Here is an 18,194-nt window from a genome sequence, read left to right as displayed (position 1 = left end):
GTGATTTAAATACTCCCAAAGTGTTAGCAAATAAATTCAGAAATTTGAAAAATTCCTTTGTTGGGTTATGTTTTCTTTTTAGAATTTAGGGTTTAAAAATATAAAGCAGGGCTTCCCTGGTGGCGCAGTGGTTGAGAGTCCGCCTGCCAATGCCGGGGACATGGGTTCGTGCCCTGGTCCGGGAAGATCCCACGTGCTGCGGAGGGGCTGGGCCCGTGAGCCATGGCCACTGAGCCTGCGCGTCCGGAGCCTGTGCTCCGCAATGGGAGAGGCCACAACAGTGAGAGGCCCGTGTACAGAAAAAAAAAATATATATATATATATAAAGCAAAGTGAATATTCAGGTATGGACTATAGTAAGGGAAAATTTATTCCTCATGGGTAGCAGTAAAAACTTTCCAACCAGGTGTCTAAGAATGAGGAAATAAAAAAGAAAATAGGGCAAACAGTGAGCAAAAGCCCATTTTCCCCACCTGTGATCAAGAGTCATGCTTTGTGCTTAAGCTGAGGCTGACCATTACATGCATACCTGCATGCATTCATTCAACTGAATGATAATTACGTGCCAGACACAGGCCTAGGTGCTGGGAATTAAAAGGTGAGCTAAATAGACGTCTTTTGGAGGTAAGAGGCAATCAAATCAAACAAGTGTGCAAATATAATGTTAAGGAACTAGGACAGTGTAACACCTGTAGTGTCATACTACATACCGCTACAGTCAGACTCAAGGGTAATAAATGAAAGCTGAATTAATCAATGGGTCTGATTTAACTTTGGTCAATATAAAACCAGCAAATCTTGTGTAAGATCATGTACATTCTGATGTTATGCCCTAAGACTGAAAAAGAGATAACTTTCAAGACTTAAATTTTGAGGTTAGATTCAGAAACTATAGAATGTCTTCTCTAAGATTTTTTTTTTTTTTGCGGTATGCAGGCCTCTCACTGTTATGGCCTCTCCTGTTGCGGAGCACAGGCTCCGGATGCGCAGGCTCAGCAGCCATGGCTCACGGGCCCAGCTGCTCCGCGGCATGTGGGATCTTCCCGGACCGGGGCGCGAACCCGTGTCCCCTGCATTGGCAGGTGGACTCTCAACCACTGCGCCACCAGGAAAGCCCTTCTCTAAGAATTTTTTATCCATGTACAAAATCAAGGCCTATGGAATTGCAGGTTTAGAGAAAGGTTTGTTTGTTTTTCTGCTTAAGAGCTAAAAGCTAAATCTCCATAGTCAGCTAGGCCTGCGGTTCATCAATGCTAAAATGCTAAGAGTTAGTTTTAATTAAGTTTTGATCTTTTAAAGCACTGCCTATAGAACCCTACTTTTAAATGGGAGGATGGAACAGCAATGAACTAAAAGGTTTCCTTAGAATTCAGGGTAATTAGATGCAACACAATTAAGAAGGGACAATGCGTGTGGGGGCTGCTTTACAGCAGAGGCAGAAGCAGAGCTGGGCCGGGTGTCAGTGTTCCACTGTTCCTGGATACAATGCTCCAGCTGCCTCCGGGACCAGCTATTATTTCAGGAGCCCTAGATTAGGGACAGGAGTCCTAATGCTTCTTCCTTGCTGGAAGGTGGTACTGGTATTGGACATGTAAGCTCTCTGAACCTGTAAACTAGGAATAATTGATAGTATCTATGTCACAAGATTGTTGCAAGAATTATACGCATCAGTGCTTGAAAGGTGTTCAGCCAGGTGCTAGGGGAAGAAAAAGTTAACTATCACGTTGTCTTTTCAACAGAAATTTAAATCAAAGGGACCATTCAAGTTCTTTACAACGAAAAGGGATTGAACCTAAGACTGGTTCATGAAGAAATAAATGGGAAAAAACAGTGATCTGATTCCTTAATCTGATTTACCTGAACTTCAGAGTAGTCAGAGAACAAAAGGAAAAAAAAGTTAAGTGTGAAAAAGAAAATCCTAAATTCTGCTGATGGAGTAGGGGGCACGACTGCTATCAAATATTCAGAAAGATAAAAGTCTTCCGAATACTCTTAAATCACACAACAGGAGCTATCTACTGTCACAGCTAATCGCTCCCATTTCTGGGCTAAAAAAAAAAACTTTTCAAGTGAGACAGTACATGTGAAGGTTATATCTAAATGGTAACACATAATGTATATATGCATTATCATCATTTTAGTTCTTTTCTGTCACCATTAACCTTCTTTACTGTCACCATTAACATGTTTATTTTTGTCTCCTTGCTCATATCATTTCCTCCTCTCTGCCAATCCAAATCATTCTCTTCAAGGGTCAGCTCAAGACTTATTTTTTTCATAACTTCAAATGATCTTTCACTTTTACTGAATTAAAATACTGTTAATGTAGTCTTTCCTTAATTGGCTCCTGTTGTTGAAGTGTCTCATTAATTACGAGAATTCTTTTAAGACTGTGCTAGCCTAATATCTTTTCAAAAAGAGGCATCCTATTTCTTATGGTCAATTAGGTCTTAAAGAGAAATCACTTAATCTCAAAGGGCCTTAGTTTCCCCATCTGCAAAAACATACTTTTGTATAATGTAGTTGTACATTAAACAATGTATAATCTCTAAGTTTTCAGGTCTTTGTCAGTCCTAGTGAATGGTCCTGAACTTCCTGGATCTAATGATATACTAATACTCATTACTGGGGCTTAACAAATTATTACAGAACATATAGTCAGTTAAACAAACCTGTTACTACCTGATAGAATTGGTCATATTAAAAAAATCACTATTTATGAAAGCCTTTTAAAGTTAACATCTGTGTATATGCTATACAGGGGACACCTACGTATAAGATAGTCTCTACTTTCTCAAGGAAATTACCTGCCAATAGGAGGAGTAAGGCCTGAATACAGCAAAAGTTAAATAACTTAGGTAATCTATATAAGAAATAGCACTTGGTCAACACAGGATTGGCTGCCATTTGAGGAATAAAAATGTCATGAATGCAGAGGAAGAAGAAATCACACTGGGCAGGAGTTGCCTGATAACTTTCATGGAGGGAAAGTGGCTGAACTAAGCCTGGAAGGAGGGTTTAAATTCGGAGAGAAAGCCCTGAAAGGACAGGTATTAGGCAGGGAGGGTGACATAAGCCAAAGGACAGAGGTAAAAAAACTAAACAACATAAGGATGGGTTGGAGGAGACAGCCCCATAGGCCTCAAAGTAGAATGAAGTTAAGATTGTGGAGAACACTGCATAACAAACCAGGTTAAGGAAATGGAATCTTTTTCAAGTCAGTGATTCTCAACCTTTATCCACTATCCTATGACAAATGATTTGTGATTCATTCCAGTGACTACATCCAGATTTCTGGGGTGTCATCAACATTTTATAAAGAAGCATTGCAATATTCTGTCTCACCATGATTAGACAGGTTATGTGCAACTTCTAGAATATTACATATAATCCCTTCGATCCCTTTTTCTTTCATGTACTCTTTAATTTATATTAAAGAAAAGCAAGTTATATCATCTACAAACCAAAGTGTGTTAACTATTACTGAGTTAGTTATGAAACATTTAACCGGGCTTCCCTGGTGGTGCAGTGGTTAAGAATCTGCCTGCCAACGCAGGAGACACAGGTTTGAGCCCTGGTCTGGGAGGATCCCACATGCCGTGGAGCAACTAAGCCCGTGCGCCACAACTACCAAGCCTGCGCTCTAGAGCCCGCGAGCCACAACTACAGAGCCCACGAGCCACAACCACTGAGCCCACATGCCACAACTACTGAAGCCCGTGAGCCTAGAGCCCGTGCTCAGCAACAAGAGAAGCCACTGCTATGAGAAGCCCGCGCACCACAATGAAGAGTAGCCCCCCGCTCATTGCAACTAGAGAAAGCCTGCGTGCAGCAACAAAGACCCAACATAGCCAAAAATATAAATAAATTTATTAAAAAAAAAAAGAAACATTTAACCAATCTAGGTGCTGCTTTTGAAAATGATCACTTAAGTTAGAGGAGACGTTAAGCTTTGAAGTAAAATGTTGAAAGGTATTATTTTAGGAAGATTCATTTGGAAGGATGGATCAACAGAAAAGAATGAAGTTAAAGAAAACAATCAAGAGGCTCCTTTAGCCATCCAGGTATGATGGGAGAAAGACAATAAGTCAAGTATTAAAGACTGTGGAAAGGAAGCCACAGATGTTAAGACATATCTAGATGGAAATTGATTGGACTTAGCGGACTGGATATAGCGCTATGAAGTAGAAAGAGTTAAAGGTAATCCTCAGAATGTAGGCTATATATCGAGTAGATGGGAAAATAATTGTAGGAATCAAAGATATAAAGAAATGATAACAGAATAAATTTAGGTTTCAAACTGAGGAAAAGACAAGTTTGATTTCAATAATATTGAGTGTGAAGTCATAAGAGGTCATTTAAGGAGAAGGGCCATGCTGTTCTTATAGGACTGATTTTGGGAAAAGATTAGGGTGAAAGACATCAAAACGCACAGTTAAGATGGCTGGAAATCTTCAAAGAAGAGGTATACAGAGAGAAGAGTCAAGGGCCTGGGACTAAATCTTGAAATTTAAGTCATTCTAATTTTCATCAACAGTTACTAAATGTAGCATTGTTTTGTAATAGCAAAAAACTAGAAGTAACTAACTGTCTAATCAATAAGAGACTGGTTAGTAAACTGTTGAAATTCTATACAAAGAATGCTATGCAGATTTCTCTATACTCTGTGAAAAGATCTCTAAGATTCATTGTTTTTGGAAAAAGGGGGGTTCAGCTCTAATACGTTTCCTTTTGGGGGGATAACTATAATGTGTGTGGGAGAACATATTTATTTTATCTTGCATATGCACAAACAAAGTCTGGAAGAATATATCTGGCTACCTGAGCAGAGGGGAACCTGGGCAAATGAAGGACAGGAGTAAGAAGACTTCCCCCTAGAGAGCTTTTACATATTTTCTTATTTTTAAGCCATGAGAATGTTATCACTTGTTCAAATAATAATTTTAAAAACTCCTAACAAAAATCTGTTTAATCTGTTTGATCTTCATATCAAAAGTAACATCATCAAATAGAATAAAATAGTGAACCTGCATCACTGTCACTGCTCCATAAGTCACAGCTGTCCAATAGATAGAGCCAACCATTATTCCTGCTGCAGCAAATGGACAGGCTTTTGAGATCAGTCTATCTGCAAGATCCAAGACGTAAACAACTGGACCTATAATATAAAGAAAACAAAGTTTCAACACAAGACAGATTAAAAAAAAAAAAAGACCAGATCTAAAATATTTTTATGAAGTTGGATGCCCTGATGCTTTAGAAGTAACTTATAAATGTAATGGGAACCTAGATTTGAACAGATTTAGAATTTCTCAGTCATTTGCATGAATAGCTGAGTTTTACTTCCTAAATCCTAGGAAATAGCCTCTTCAAATTTTTATCTTTATCAGTAAACCTAAGAGTAAAGCCTTAACACAGCTGCTTCTTATAAAGGAAAATAGTTCTCTTACTTCTCTTAATGACACTGGCTACTGCAGAATGCCATGGCCATTTCAACTTGCTCTTCACAAACAGTTCCTGGCCACAATTAGTTTCTATAGTACTTGGTAAGACTATCACTTCTTTGACTTCACTTATTACTTCCTTGATAGTGTGTGAAGGTAACCTAGGCTATTTTTTTGTAGTTACACAAAGTCAACCTATCTTACTTTGATATCCAATATACTATATTTAGTTGAGTACTATTCTCTAACAAGCTACTTTTAATGATCATGCCAGTTTTTATGGCATTCCAACAGCTGTATATGCCAATTATGCTTCTATTATTATGTGCTTACAAAGTAAAATTTGGTTATTACCTCCTCTGGTAGTTATTTGGAATAACTATACTAGGAGGAATTATAATAATTGCAATTAAGCCCGATATAATTTAGCTCCAGAATTTTCCAGAATAGTGGAAAAGTCTTAGACCTGAATTAGAGCAAGGCCTAAATAAAGAATTGAATATCTAAGTTGAAATAAAGGAACATGCAACCTTGACTTGGTTAGTAATCATCATATTTGTTGAATGCCCTCTACGTACAAACTATTACTTAGGACATTTTCTTAGAAATGTATAAGAGGTATTACCTACCTCTGGGGGCTTACAATCTATAGGAGGATGCTGTATACAAAACCAACTTATTTTCATTGTACGAAGAAATTCAAATAGCAATATGTTGATAAAATCATTAAAAGAACAAGCATCCATCTGTGGAGCCCTGATCAATAGTTCCCCCTGATTGCTGGAGCCAGTAATGTTACTAGTCGCTGTATAAAGACAGACCATACTGTGAAGAAGGAAGAACATTAGGAGAGGTGTCAAAGGGACCTATGATTTAAATTTAGCATATAAACTTATTATTGTCAAAATCTAACTTACATAACATTTAAAACTATGACAAGGCATCTTTTGGGACCAAAGATATCACTAAAGTAAGCCTAGTTCAATGTATACTGACTCTACATTCTACATGATAGCAGGTGCTGTGCCACACATTACATGTATCATTATTTAATCTCATAATGTAGGGTTTAATCCTTAAAATACACAAATTTGCAGGTTTAAGTTTATAACCCTCTCAGAAGGCATAGTAAGAAGCATTTTACTAAGTCACCAAAGATCCCTGAAATGCTGGTACTAAAAGTTAAAGCCAATAGGTATATATAAAACCTCAAAACTTAAGCTTTCTTATTCTCTATCAATAGTTCTTTAATCAGAAAATTGAAGCCACAAAACAACAACTACAGACTCTTTACAGCACGTTTCCACCTACCAACATCACACCTATCTGAAGTCAATCCCCACTTAATACACCAGATCCCATTCCGTCACCAACTCAAAGACACAGGTCTAGCAATTCACTTCTACCCTCCTACATCATTTCCCCCTACCCTTTATTGGATTATTTTCATCAAACATGTCATTATTTATTCTATCTTAAAAAAAAAAAAGAAACCCCTTCTCTTGATCCTTCTTTTCCCACTGCTCCATTTCTTTGCTCCCTTTACAACAAAATCACTCAGAAGATTTTTCTGTTTTCACTCTCTCTCTCCAATTCTCTCTTAAATCCACTCCACCAAAACTGCTCATCAAGGTCACTAACAACCCACACATAGCTAAATCCAATGGTCTAATCTCAGCCTTCCACTTATTTGGCCTACCACCAACATCTGATAGATGTTCCCTTCTTCTTCCCAATAATCATTGCATCTCCAGGACATCACCATCTCTTGGTTTTCTTTCCAGTCACTAACTTTTCAGTCTCCTTTGCTGGTTCCTCCTCTTTTTCTTGACCTCAGTGAGGCCCACCCTGTCAACTTCTACTTCATCATACTCCCTATTTGATTACTCTGCTCTATTTTTCTTTTTCCTAAAGCACTGACCACCTAACATACTCTAATTTACTTACTGTTTCCACCTACTAGAATAGGGGTTGAAAAACTATGGCCCATAGTAACACCTCACTGTTACTGTAAATAAAGTTTTCGAGAAACATGGCCACATGCAAAGTTAGCTGACCCTTGAACAACACGGGTTTGAACTACATGGATCCACTTACACTAGGATTTTTTTCAATAGTAAATACCACAGTTCTACACAATCCTCTGTTGGTTGAATCCATGGATATGGAGGGAAACAGAGGAGCTGTGGATACGGAGGGCCAACTATAAGTTATATGTGGGTTTTTGACTGCACAGAGGGTTGGCACCCCTTCCCCCCTCCAAGCCTGCACTGTTCAAGGGTCAACTGTATTTACTATATATATATATATATAATATATATATATTTTTTTTTACAGAAAAAGTTTGTTGGCTCCTGAACTAGAATATGAGCTCCAAAGCGAAAGTACCCTCTTTATTTTGCTTATTGACGAATCCCAATTCCTTTGATTCTCAAAAATTTGCTTAATTCTCTACTGAGGTACTTATGAAAAACTATGATATGAAAATCTCTAGGTCTTCCTTTTTCATTATTCTGTATGAAGCCCAAGTTATGAGACTATTTTCTACCCAGTCAGAATCAGAATGTATTAGGAGAGAAGGTATTTTACCTGCTTCCAGCTGACCTTCGCCCCCCCCCATCCCCCACCTCTTCAAAAGGGTGCTTGGAAAGATCTACTGATGGAGCAAAGCAATGTAATTCCTAAAAAAAGTAACAGATCATTTAGATGAAAACATAGTTCCTAAAAAGTAATCAGTCACTACCGATTTTATCTATTATGAACATGGACAATAGATATATGTTTGAATTGTCTTTCCTTTAAACATCTCAGAAGGTTCCAACAGAATAAGCTCAATTTTCAATTTTCTTCTGAATCACTGGGTATGAATTCCTTCTGTACAAACAAAAACAAATAAGTCCTCATACTTCCTTCTGGAAATTTTTTACTTATCCCTTGGGTCATATGCAACAGATGTGCTGGATTAAATGAAGTCACTGGCTGCATTTTATAATCCCTATTTCCAGTTTTTCTGGCAAAATTCTGTCTAGGCTTTTGTCTTAAGTTTATTTTGCCTAAACCTCTCAAGTCTTTTCCAGATAGACTAGTCCAAGATTAGTTTAATATTTAAAAGGAAGGATAAATGCCTAGTGGTAAACATACCATTAGAATTATAAACTGCCACCCAAGGGAGGTATTTCTGAGAGCTAAAGATTACCTAGGCAAGCTATTTGATGAATAAGAACAATCACTCAAATCATCTGGATGCAGTCCCTCAATCATATTTTTCTTATTAGGAAGCTTATCATGTACTATCCTATGACTTGAGGTCATAAAAGGAAAACAGCAACAGTCACTAGCCTCTTCTTATTGTCAGATTAAAGTACAAACAGTTACGGGAAATGAGGAAAGGCAAGATTCTAGCCCTTGAAAATCTCAATTCTAATGGGGAGGAAGAAGTATGAATAATCGTACTTCACAAGTTAAATATGCAAGGGCATAAAAAGGTTTTATTTAGTATTTTAAAAAGGTATTATTGAATTTTTAATGCCTCAGTGGGCTTCATCACTTATACTTCCAACAGTACTGTATTTACACAATGAATGGTGATTGGAGAAGCTTTGTACAAATACAAGTTTTGAAAATTCAATAATTTAAAGAGCACTAGGGAAACTTGCAATTAAAAGGAAATCTATTGTGAATTCTTTTGCACAATAAAGCTTTTGTAAAGAAAATAACTACACGTAATGTTTTGGGTAAATTCAAATCTTCGCATTTCAGATTTGAATGACATCAAACAGTGAGCTGAGAACTATTAGGGAAACTCTAAGTCCATGTCTACTGAAAAGAAGTAATCAGTTTTATCTGGCAGACACTGCAAAGGTAGATTTGTTGTGATTGTTATGTTGTGATTTAAATTCAAGTCTCTGTATGCATGGTGTTAAAGGTATATTTTGGCAATTAAGAATTAATGACTGAAGGGCAGGTAATACTTAGTGTTCAAAATCTCCTGGCACTGCATACAATCATACCCAGAATTCCCAGGACCTTTCTTGGGGACAGAAAGGTATCCTCAAAAACACCTCTGAGGCTTCCCTGGTGGCGCAGTGGTTGGGAGTCCGCCTGCCGATGCAGGGGACACGGGTTCGTGCCCCGGTCCGGGAGGATCCCACATGCTGCGGAGCGGCTGGGCCCGTGAGCCATGGCCGCTGAGCCAGCGCGTCCGAAGGCCTGTGCTCCGCGGCGGGAGAGGCCGCAGCGGTGAGAGGCCCGCGTACCGCAAAAAAAAAAAAAAAAAAACACACCTCTGACCAATTCTTGAAAAATAATTTCTAAACACTGCCACGGTGCTAAAGTTTCTAACACAAAACATAATTTAATGCTTCACAAGATAACCTTGTATAAGTCCCTGTGATGATAACAGCTCCCATGAACTCCAAGGTTTCTGTTAAGTGGCCAAATTTATAAAAGAGATTGCCAGACCCAACTCAAATGCCAACTTGCTAATCCAAAACATCAACCCCACTTTCAGGTTCAGGACTGCTGAGAATTGCAGATTTTCGAGGTCACCAAGAGTCTCACAATACAGTTCTAAACTTCTTTCCTTGCTCCAAGTCTTCTTTTTGTTGCACACTATTTCTGGAATGTCCTGTCCCTACTTTGATTAAATCTGTATGAACACCCAAATTCCCAATGAAAACTAACCTAACCTGATTGAGGCTGACTAATTGTTCTACCCCACCCTGTAAGCCTGTTCCAGGAGGCTTCCTTTACATACTATCCCACAAAATGCACTTACCCCTTTGCTTGTGCATAATGTTAGTACTTTATGTTCTTGTTCAATGTTTGTTCAGTTGTCTCAATATCCTTTAAGTTTGTCCATGTCAGCATCATCTGAGATTGAAAACTGCCAGGGGGCAGGGGCCATGTCTGTTTAACTCGTTTTGTACAGTGCCTAGGATAGAACCATGTACAGATAGGTGCTTAAAAAATGCTTTTTAATGATGATTGGTATCTATCACTCTCAGGGACTAAGAGACAGCTATCTTCAGCACATGGTACTTGGCATTATATCAGGGCACTTTGGCCTGTTCCACAGGGCATTAGAATATAATGGCACAGGACCTAGCTGCAGCACTCTGTGGCAAGTATTTGACTCAATTCATTGTTTAAAAAACAACTTAAAAAAAGTATTAATTATATGGTCCAACAACAAATGTGGATTTTACTGAAAACATGAATATCACAACCACCAATTCAATTTTAAAAACACGTGGGAATTTTGATGGGATAGTAAAGAATTTTAACTTTTAACTCTTTCTCTAGCATTCATCACTGTTTTAAATACTAAGACGCCAGAGGCTAGGTCTAAGAGCCCCAGACAAGCTCATGTAAGTTCATCTTTAATTGCTCTGCTTGTAGGTTGAGATTTTACCATTTTTTATGTAAAAACAAACATCCTGCAAACTCAGGCTTTAATTTACTTTGCTTAATGATGAAAGTTAGTCATTAGATTGTCAACAGAAGAAAGGATATGTTCTTGGACAATTTTTTATTTAACCAAACTAATAATAACTGACCAAAAACCTCTCAAAACAAAACTAATGATAAATAAAAGATTCAGAGTCAAAGCAGATGAATATTATGTCTTGGTGTATATATATAGTGTATTACCAAGAAAAGTAACTAAAGATCATCAAAGTAGTTCTTTATGAGTACATAGCTTGTGCCAAGGGAAAGCTTAAATTTTTCCTCATTAGAATAGATTAGCCCATAGAATATTTGAGGGCTATAACATCAACTACTAAGTACTTATTAAGCACCTATTGTACACATAGCATTTTACTATGCATTAAAATAAACGTAAATAAAATTTAACACACTAGCCTCTGCCTCCAAGGAGCCTACAATCTAGTTAGGGACAAACAATAAATACACATTAAACAACTGGAAAACTTTATGGCAAAACTGACAAATATATGATAGTATCATACAAACTACACAGATACATGTCAACAAATTTTAAGTAAAGATTATAGAGGGGGTAAGGATGCAAAGAGTTTTCTTTTTTTTTTCTTTTGCTGTACATGGGCCTCTCACTGTTGCGGTCTCTCCTGTTGCGGAGCACAGGCTCCGGATGCGCAGGCTCAGCGACCATGGCTTATGGGCCTAGCTGCTCCGTGGCATGTGGGATCTTCCCGGACCAGGGGACGAACCTGTGTCCCCTGCATCGGCAGGCGGACTCTCAACCACTGCGCCACCAGGGAAGCCCAAGAGTTTTAATATTACTGTCTGTCTGTATGTATTTACTAATTAACAGAAGTGAATCTTGACCTTGAAATCTATGATCTGAAAAGGGGGGCATGCTAGAAGACCTTCTAACTAGAGGCAAAAGACTTTATTCAAAGGGTTTATATATTTTTAAAAAGCTAGTATGCCAGTAAGGTGGGGGTTAATTGATAAAAATCGTTAGCCAGATCTCTGAAGAATATGACACAATAGGCAGGAAGGAAGTTCCTGGTGACAGTTTGCCTACCTACAAACTTCCTAAAATGAATATGATATTTTAGGAAAACTAAGAATATTTAAAGTCAGAATAAACTAGAATAGAATCCACAAGATTTTGTATCTAAAGTGAGTAAAAAAAAGAGAAAGCAGCATCAGTCGAGAGTAGTTTAATATAAAAGAGAGTTGTTAGAAAGGATAAAGAAATATTAAACCTTATTAGAGAAAAAATGTTTTGTCTGCTTTTAGGAGAAACCATGCCTAAGGTAGGAAATTCTTTGAATTTCCAAATTAAAAGTTGAAAAAGTTAAGCTGTGATAAAAGAAACACCACCATCAATTATCATTAATACATAAAAATAGATGGCAATATTAATTATGCACTTACTACATATATGCCAAGGAATTGTTATTACATATTCTTTTTTCTTCTTTAAACATACCTATATTTTTCAAATTTTCCATGATGAGAATATAGTTACTTTTATTAATAAGAAAAACTACTTTTTAGAGAATAACAAAGAGTTATCATAAAATTCAGGTAACCATACCCTAAGGAAAGTCAACCTGACATTACTGTTTCATTTTCTTTTCCCCTTTATATAGGAAACCCACAGTAGGCTCCTTAGGAGGCAAAATAACAAGGGGAGTAAGGATTAGGTAGGGTCTACCGTGTGAATTTGGACAAAATGCTATCTCCAGACCTCAATTTCTACATCTATAATGATAATGAAGATAATATCTATCTCAGAGTTTTTGTGAAAAGTAATGTATATGAAGCTCTTAATACAGTACTTAGTGTTACACTGTACCAAGTGTTACACTGTACCAACGTCAGATATTAGTTCTTTCAAAAATGGCATACTAAGTTAAGTAGAATAGAACTCTGGAATAGGAGGTATAATCCAAGACAGATGTTTGAGGAAAAATTTATGGTATAAGGCTCTGGCATAAAAATAAGACTGTTTCAGGAAAATCTGAGGTAAGAAATAAAGGACAGATCTTTTTTGCCTAAAGGTCTGGGACAAGGAGGAAGAGGAAAATTCATGGTGCCAGGGAATCTGGGAATGAAGAGGGAGAAGACACCAGACTATAATTAGTAATTACTTTTTAGAAAATGTAAGATTCTGAATTGTGTTTTGGACCTGTAATTCAGCTACCAGTATTTATATATAGTGTGCACCCAGAAAGCCTCACCCTATTGAAGATACATTGAAGATACTTATTAAAACAAATTTATATTTAAATCTTAGGGAACAAGGCTAGATGTGATCCAGCAATAAACACAAGAAATCCTTACTTTGAAGGTATTCTAGTCATCTGCCTCATAAGAGGGTATATAAAGGAGGGCCAAAGAAGATCTAATGAGATGCCTACCTACAAACTTTAACATCAGAGGGTAGGGCTTCCCTGGTGGCACAGTGGTTGAGAATCCGCCTGCCAATGCAGGGGACACGGGTTCGAGCCCTGGTCTGGGAGGATCCCACATGCCACGGAGCAACCGGGCCCGTGAGCCACAACTACTGAGCCTGCGCGTCTGGAGCCTGTGCTCCGCGACGAGAGGCCACGACAGTGAGAGGCCTGCGCACCGCGATGAAGAGTAGCCGCCGCTCGCCGCAACTAGAGAAAGCCCTCGCACAGAAACGAAGACCCAACACAGCTTAAATAAATAAATAAATAAAAATTAAAACAAAAAAAAAACATCAGAGGGTACTCAAAGATTGAATCATTATGGAGATTTTGGTTTTTCAATTCCTTTCTTTTGATCATCCATAGACGTTTAGATATAATGCAAAGCAAAAATAAACACTTCTCTGATGGCCAAGTGTAAATATTACTAGAAGCTCTTAATTATATGAAGAAAGTACCTGAATTCTTAAGTCTGTACTGGTTTTCAAGTAATGAAATAAGCCAACAATATATTTTATGACAGCAGTCAGGCAAGTAACCGCTTGGATTTACGATGAGTAACAGAGGGCCATGTGCTTAGAGGAAACAATGCAGACTATTCTTAGAAAGTAACTGATAGCTTAGAAAACATTAAAAATGTAAAATTCTCATTAAATTGAAGCCATGAAAAACTTTTTTAAATTTGGGGAAAATATATTTAATATATATTTAGTACCCTTTTTCAAACAAAAGGATGCTCAACATCACTAATCATTAGAGAAATGCAAATCAAAACTACAATGAGGTATCACCTCACACCAGTCAGAATGGCCATCATCAAAAAGTCTACAAACAATAAATGCTGGAGAGGGTGTGGAGAAAAGGGAACCCTCTGGCACTGTTGGTGGGAATGTAAATTGATACAGCCACTATGGAGAACAGTATGGAGGTTCCTTAAATAACTAAAAATAGAACTACCATATGACCCAGCAATCCCACTACTGGGCATATATATACCCAGAGAAAACCCTAATTCAAAAAGAGTCATGTACCACAATGTTCATTGAAGCTCTATTTACAACAGCCAAGACATGGAAGCAACCTAAGTGTCCATCAACAGATGAATGGATAAAGAAGATGTGGCACATATATTCAATGGAATATTACTCAGCATAAAGAGAAATGAAATTGAGTTATTTGTAATGAGGTGGTTGGACCTAGAGTCTGTCATACAGAGTGAAGTAAGTAAGAGAAAAACGAATAATGTATGCTAACACATATATGGAATCTTAAAAAAAAAAGGTTCTGAAGAACCTAGGGGCAGGACAGGAATAAAGATGCAGACGTAGAGAATGGACTTGAGGACACAGGGATGGGGAAGGGTAAGCTGGGACGAAGTGACAGAGTAGCATGGACGTATATAAACTACCAAATGTAAAATAGATAGCTAGTGGGAAGCACCGCATAGCACAGGGAGATCAGCGCGGTGCTTTGTGACCACCTAGAGGGGTGGGATAGGGAGGGTGTGACGGAGATGCAAGAGGGAGGGGATATGGGGATATATGTATATGTATAGCTGATTCACTTTGTGATACAGCAGAAACTAACGCATCATTGTAAAGCAATTACACTCCAATAAAAATGTTAAAAAAAAAATACCACAACAGCATTCTTTCTTGCTTTCCAATGGTTAGCCACCTCACTCATAAACAAATGGAAATTAAGACTCTGAGGTACCTTTTCTTACCTAACAGATTATACTGACAAACTAAAATGTTAGCCAATCTACTGGCAAAGCTGTAAGTAAACAGGCAAACTCATCCATTGCAGGTGCATATAAAATGGTATAGTACCTAATCCAGCAAAATTATATGTGCTATTCACCCCAATTTAGCAATCCCTTCTTGGTTCATATTTAATAAGTATTCTAAGCTAACAAACTCAAAAAAAAGAGAAAGAATTACAATGTCATTCTTCTGTACCATCTAATGAAATAATAGATCTAGAGGCAATGAATAAAAAAATTATCAATCTCTGCTAAAACCAGTAGGTGGAAACTGACAGGGAATTCTATTGGATGTATCAGGTTGATAACACCTGTATCCACTGATCAGTCTTATCATAAAAAACGATAACTATACATTTTTCCAGCTTTATTATTACTGACATATAACATATATGTTTAAGGTGTAGAATGTGATAATTTGACAATATATATTGAGAAATGATCACAATAAGGTTAGTTAACACTTCAATCCTCTTACATAATTACCATCTTTGTGGTGCTAACACTTAAGATCTACTCTCTTAACCTTCATTTATATAATACAATGCTAATTATGGTCACCATATTGTACATTGATCTCTAGAACTGATTCATCTTTTAAATGGAAGTTTGTAGCCCTTGACCAACATTTCCCAATATTCTCCAACCCTCAGCCCCAAACATTCTACTATTTGAGTTTAGATATTTTAGAGTCCACATATAAGTGAGAACATACAGTATTTGTCTTTCGAGAACATACAGTATTTGTCTTTCTCTGACTTATTTCGCTTAGCACAATGCCCTTAAGATCTACCCATGTTCTTGCAAAAGGCAGGGTTTCCTTTTTTTTTTTTTAAAAAAGGCTGAATATTCTACTGTATATATATACACATTTTCTTTATCCATTCATCCGTCGATGGACACTTAGGTTGTTTCTATGTCTTGGCTATTGTGATTAATGCTGCAGTGAACGTGGGGGTGTAGGTATCTCTTCCAGACAGTGATTTCATTCCTTTGGATATCTACTCAGAAGTGGGATCGCTGGATCACATGATAGTTAAAAAACTTTTTTTGAGTAATCTCCATACAGTTTTTCATAGTGGCTGTACCAATTAACATCCCCACAAACAGTACACACAGTACCCTCTTCTCCACAGCCTTGTTAACACTCTTGCTGTCTATTGTCTTTTTGTTAATAGCTATTCTAACAGATGTGAGGTAACATCTCATTGTGGTTTTGATTTCCATTTCCCCAATGATTAGTGATGTTGAGCATCTTTTCATGCATCAGTTGACAATCTGTATGCCTTCTACAGAAAATTTTCTATTCAAGAGCTTAACCCATTTTTAAATCAGATTGTGTATGGTTTTTGTTCTTGGATATTGAGTTGTATAAATTCCTTATATTTTGGATATTAATCCCCTATCAGACAGATGATTTACAAGTATTTTCTCATTCCATAGGTTACCTTTTCATTTTGCTAATGGTTTCTTTTGCTGTGCAAAAGCTCTTTAGTTTGATATAGTCCAACTTATTTCTGCTTTTGTTGCTTGTGCTTTTGGTGTCATATCCAAAAAATCATTGCCAAGATCAATGTCAAGGAGACTTTCCTATGTTTTACTCTAGAATGTTTATAGTTTCTGGTTCTAAATTTAAATCTCTAATCCATTTTGAGTTAATTTTTGTGAGTGGAATAAGAAAGACAGGGGCCAATTTCAGTCTTTTGCATGTAACAATTCAGTTTTCCCAACATCACTTATTGAAGAGACTTCCCTGAGTATTCTTGGCTCCCTTGTCAAATATTAGTTGAACATATATGTGTGGGTTCAATTCTGGGCTCTCAACTCTGTTCCATTGGCCTACGTGTCCTTTTACACTAGTACCATATTGCTTTGATTATTATAGCTTTGTAATAAAGTTTAAATCAGTAAATGTGATGCCACCTGCTTTGTTCTTCTTTCTCAGGATTGCTTTGGCTATTTGGGGTCTTTTATAGTTCCATACAATTTTAGGATTATTTTTCCTAATTCTGTAAAAAATGCCATTGGACTTCCAGGGATTACATTGAATATATAGATGGCTTTGGGTAGTATGGACATTTTAACAGTATTAATTCTGCCAATCCATGAATATGAGATACTTTTCATTTATTTGTGTCTTCTTTAATTTCTTGCATCAATGTGTTGAAATTTTGTTTTACTCCTAAGTATTTTATTGTTTTTGGTATTATAAATGGGATTATTTTATTTCTTTTTCAGATAGCTTAGTGTATATATAGAAACACAACTGATTTTTATGTTGATTTTGTATCCTGCAGCTTTACTGAATTTATTTATTAGTTCTAACAGGCTTTTGGTGGAGTCTTTAGGATTTTCTCTATATAAGATCATATCATCTCCAAGCAAAGACAATTTTACTTCTTTCTTTTGGATTCAGATGTCTTTTATTTCTTTTTCTTGACTAATTGCTCTGGGTAGGATGGGAGTGGTGAGAACAGACACCTTTGTCTTGTTCTTGATCTTAGTGGGTACACTGCGTATGATGTTAGCTGTGAGTCTGTCATATACAGCCTTTATTACGTTGAGGTACATCCTTCTATACCCAATTTGTTGAGAGTTTTTATCATGAAAGGATGTTGAATTCTGTCAAATGCTTTTCTGCATCCTGCAGATAATGAGATGCAGAGATAAGATTTTTATCTTTCATTCTATTAATGTGGTATATATCACACTGATTGATATGTAGATATTGAACCATCCTTGCATCCCAGGGATAAATCCCACTCGATCATGGTGTACAATGCTTTAATATGTTGTTGGATTTGTTTTGCTAATATTTTGTTGAGAATTTTTTCATCTATATTCATCAGGGATATTGGCTTGTAGTTTTCTTATAGTGTCCATATCTGGCTTTGGTATCGGGGTAATGCTGCCCTCATAAAATGTGTTTGGGAATGTTCCCTCTTCTTTAACTTTAAAGAGTCTGAGAAGGACTGGCGTTAATTCTTCCTTAAGTGTTTGGCAGAATTCACCAGTGAAACCATCTGGTCCTGGGTTTTTCTTTGTTGGGAGCTTTATGATGTCCTTCGTTGTTATTGGTCTGTTCACATTTTT

At 37.1% G+C, this 18,194-nt stretch overlaps 1 protein-coding gene across 2 annotated transcripts in view; it reads right to left on the bottom strand.

The window, feature by feature from the left end:
* MARCHF5 (membrane associated ring-CH-type finger 5) overlaps positions 1 to 18,194 on the bottom strand; it is a 55,089-nt gene that overhangs the window by 6,123 nt on the left and 30,772 nt on the right. For both annotated transcript variants that reach the window (XM_082674137.1, XM_082674138.1), the window contains exon 3: positions 5,028 to 5,158. In XM_082674137.1, the coding sequence (XP_082530263.1) occupies positions 5,028 to 5,158 (131 nt within the window). The remainder of the gene's footprint in view (positions 1 to 5,027; positions 5,159 to 18,194) is intronic.

Source organism: Grampus griseus (genome assembly GCF_964374135.1).
Source record: "Grampus griseus genome assembly, chromosome: 16".
Lineage (NCBI taxonomy): Eukaryota > Metazoa > Chordata > Mammalia > Artiodactyla > Delphinidae > Grampus > Grampus griseus.
Note: the sequence above shows the minus strand (reverse complement) of the source record. Positions and strands in the feature narration are given on the sequence as shown.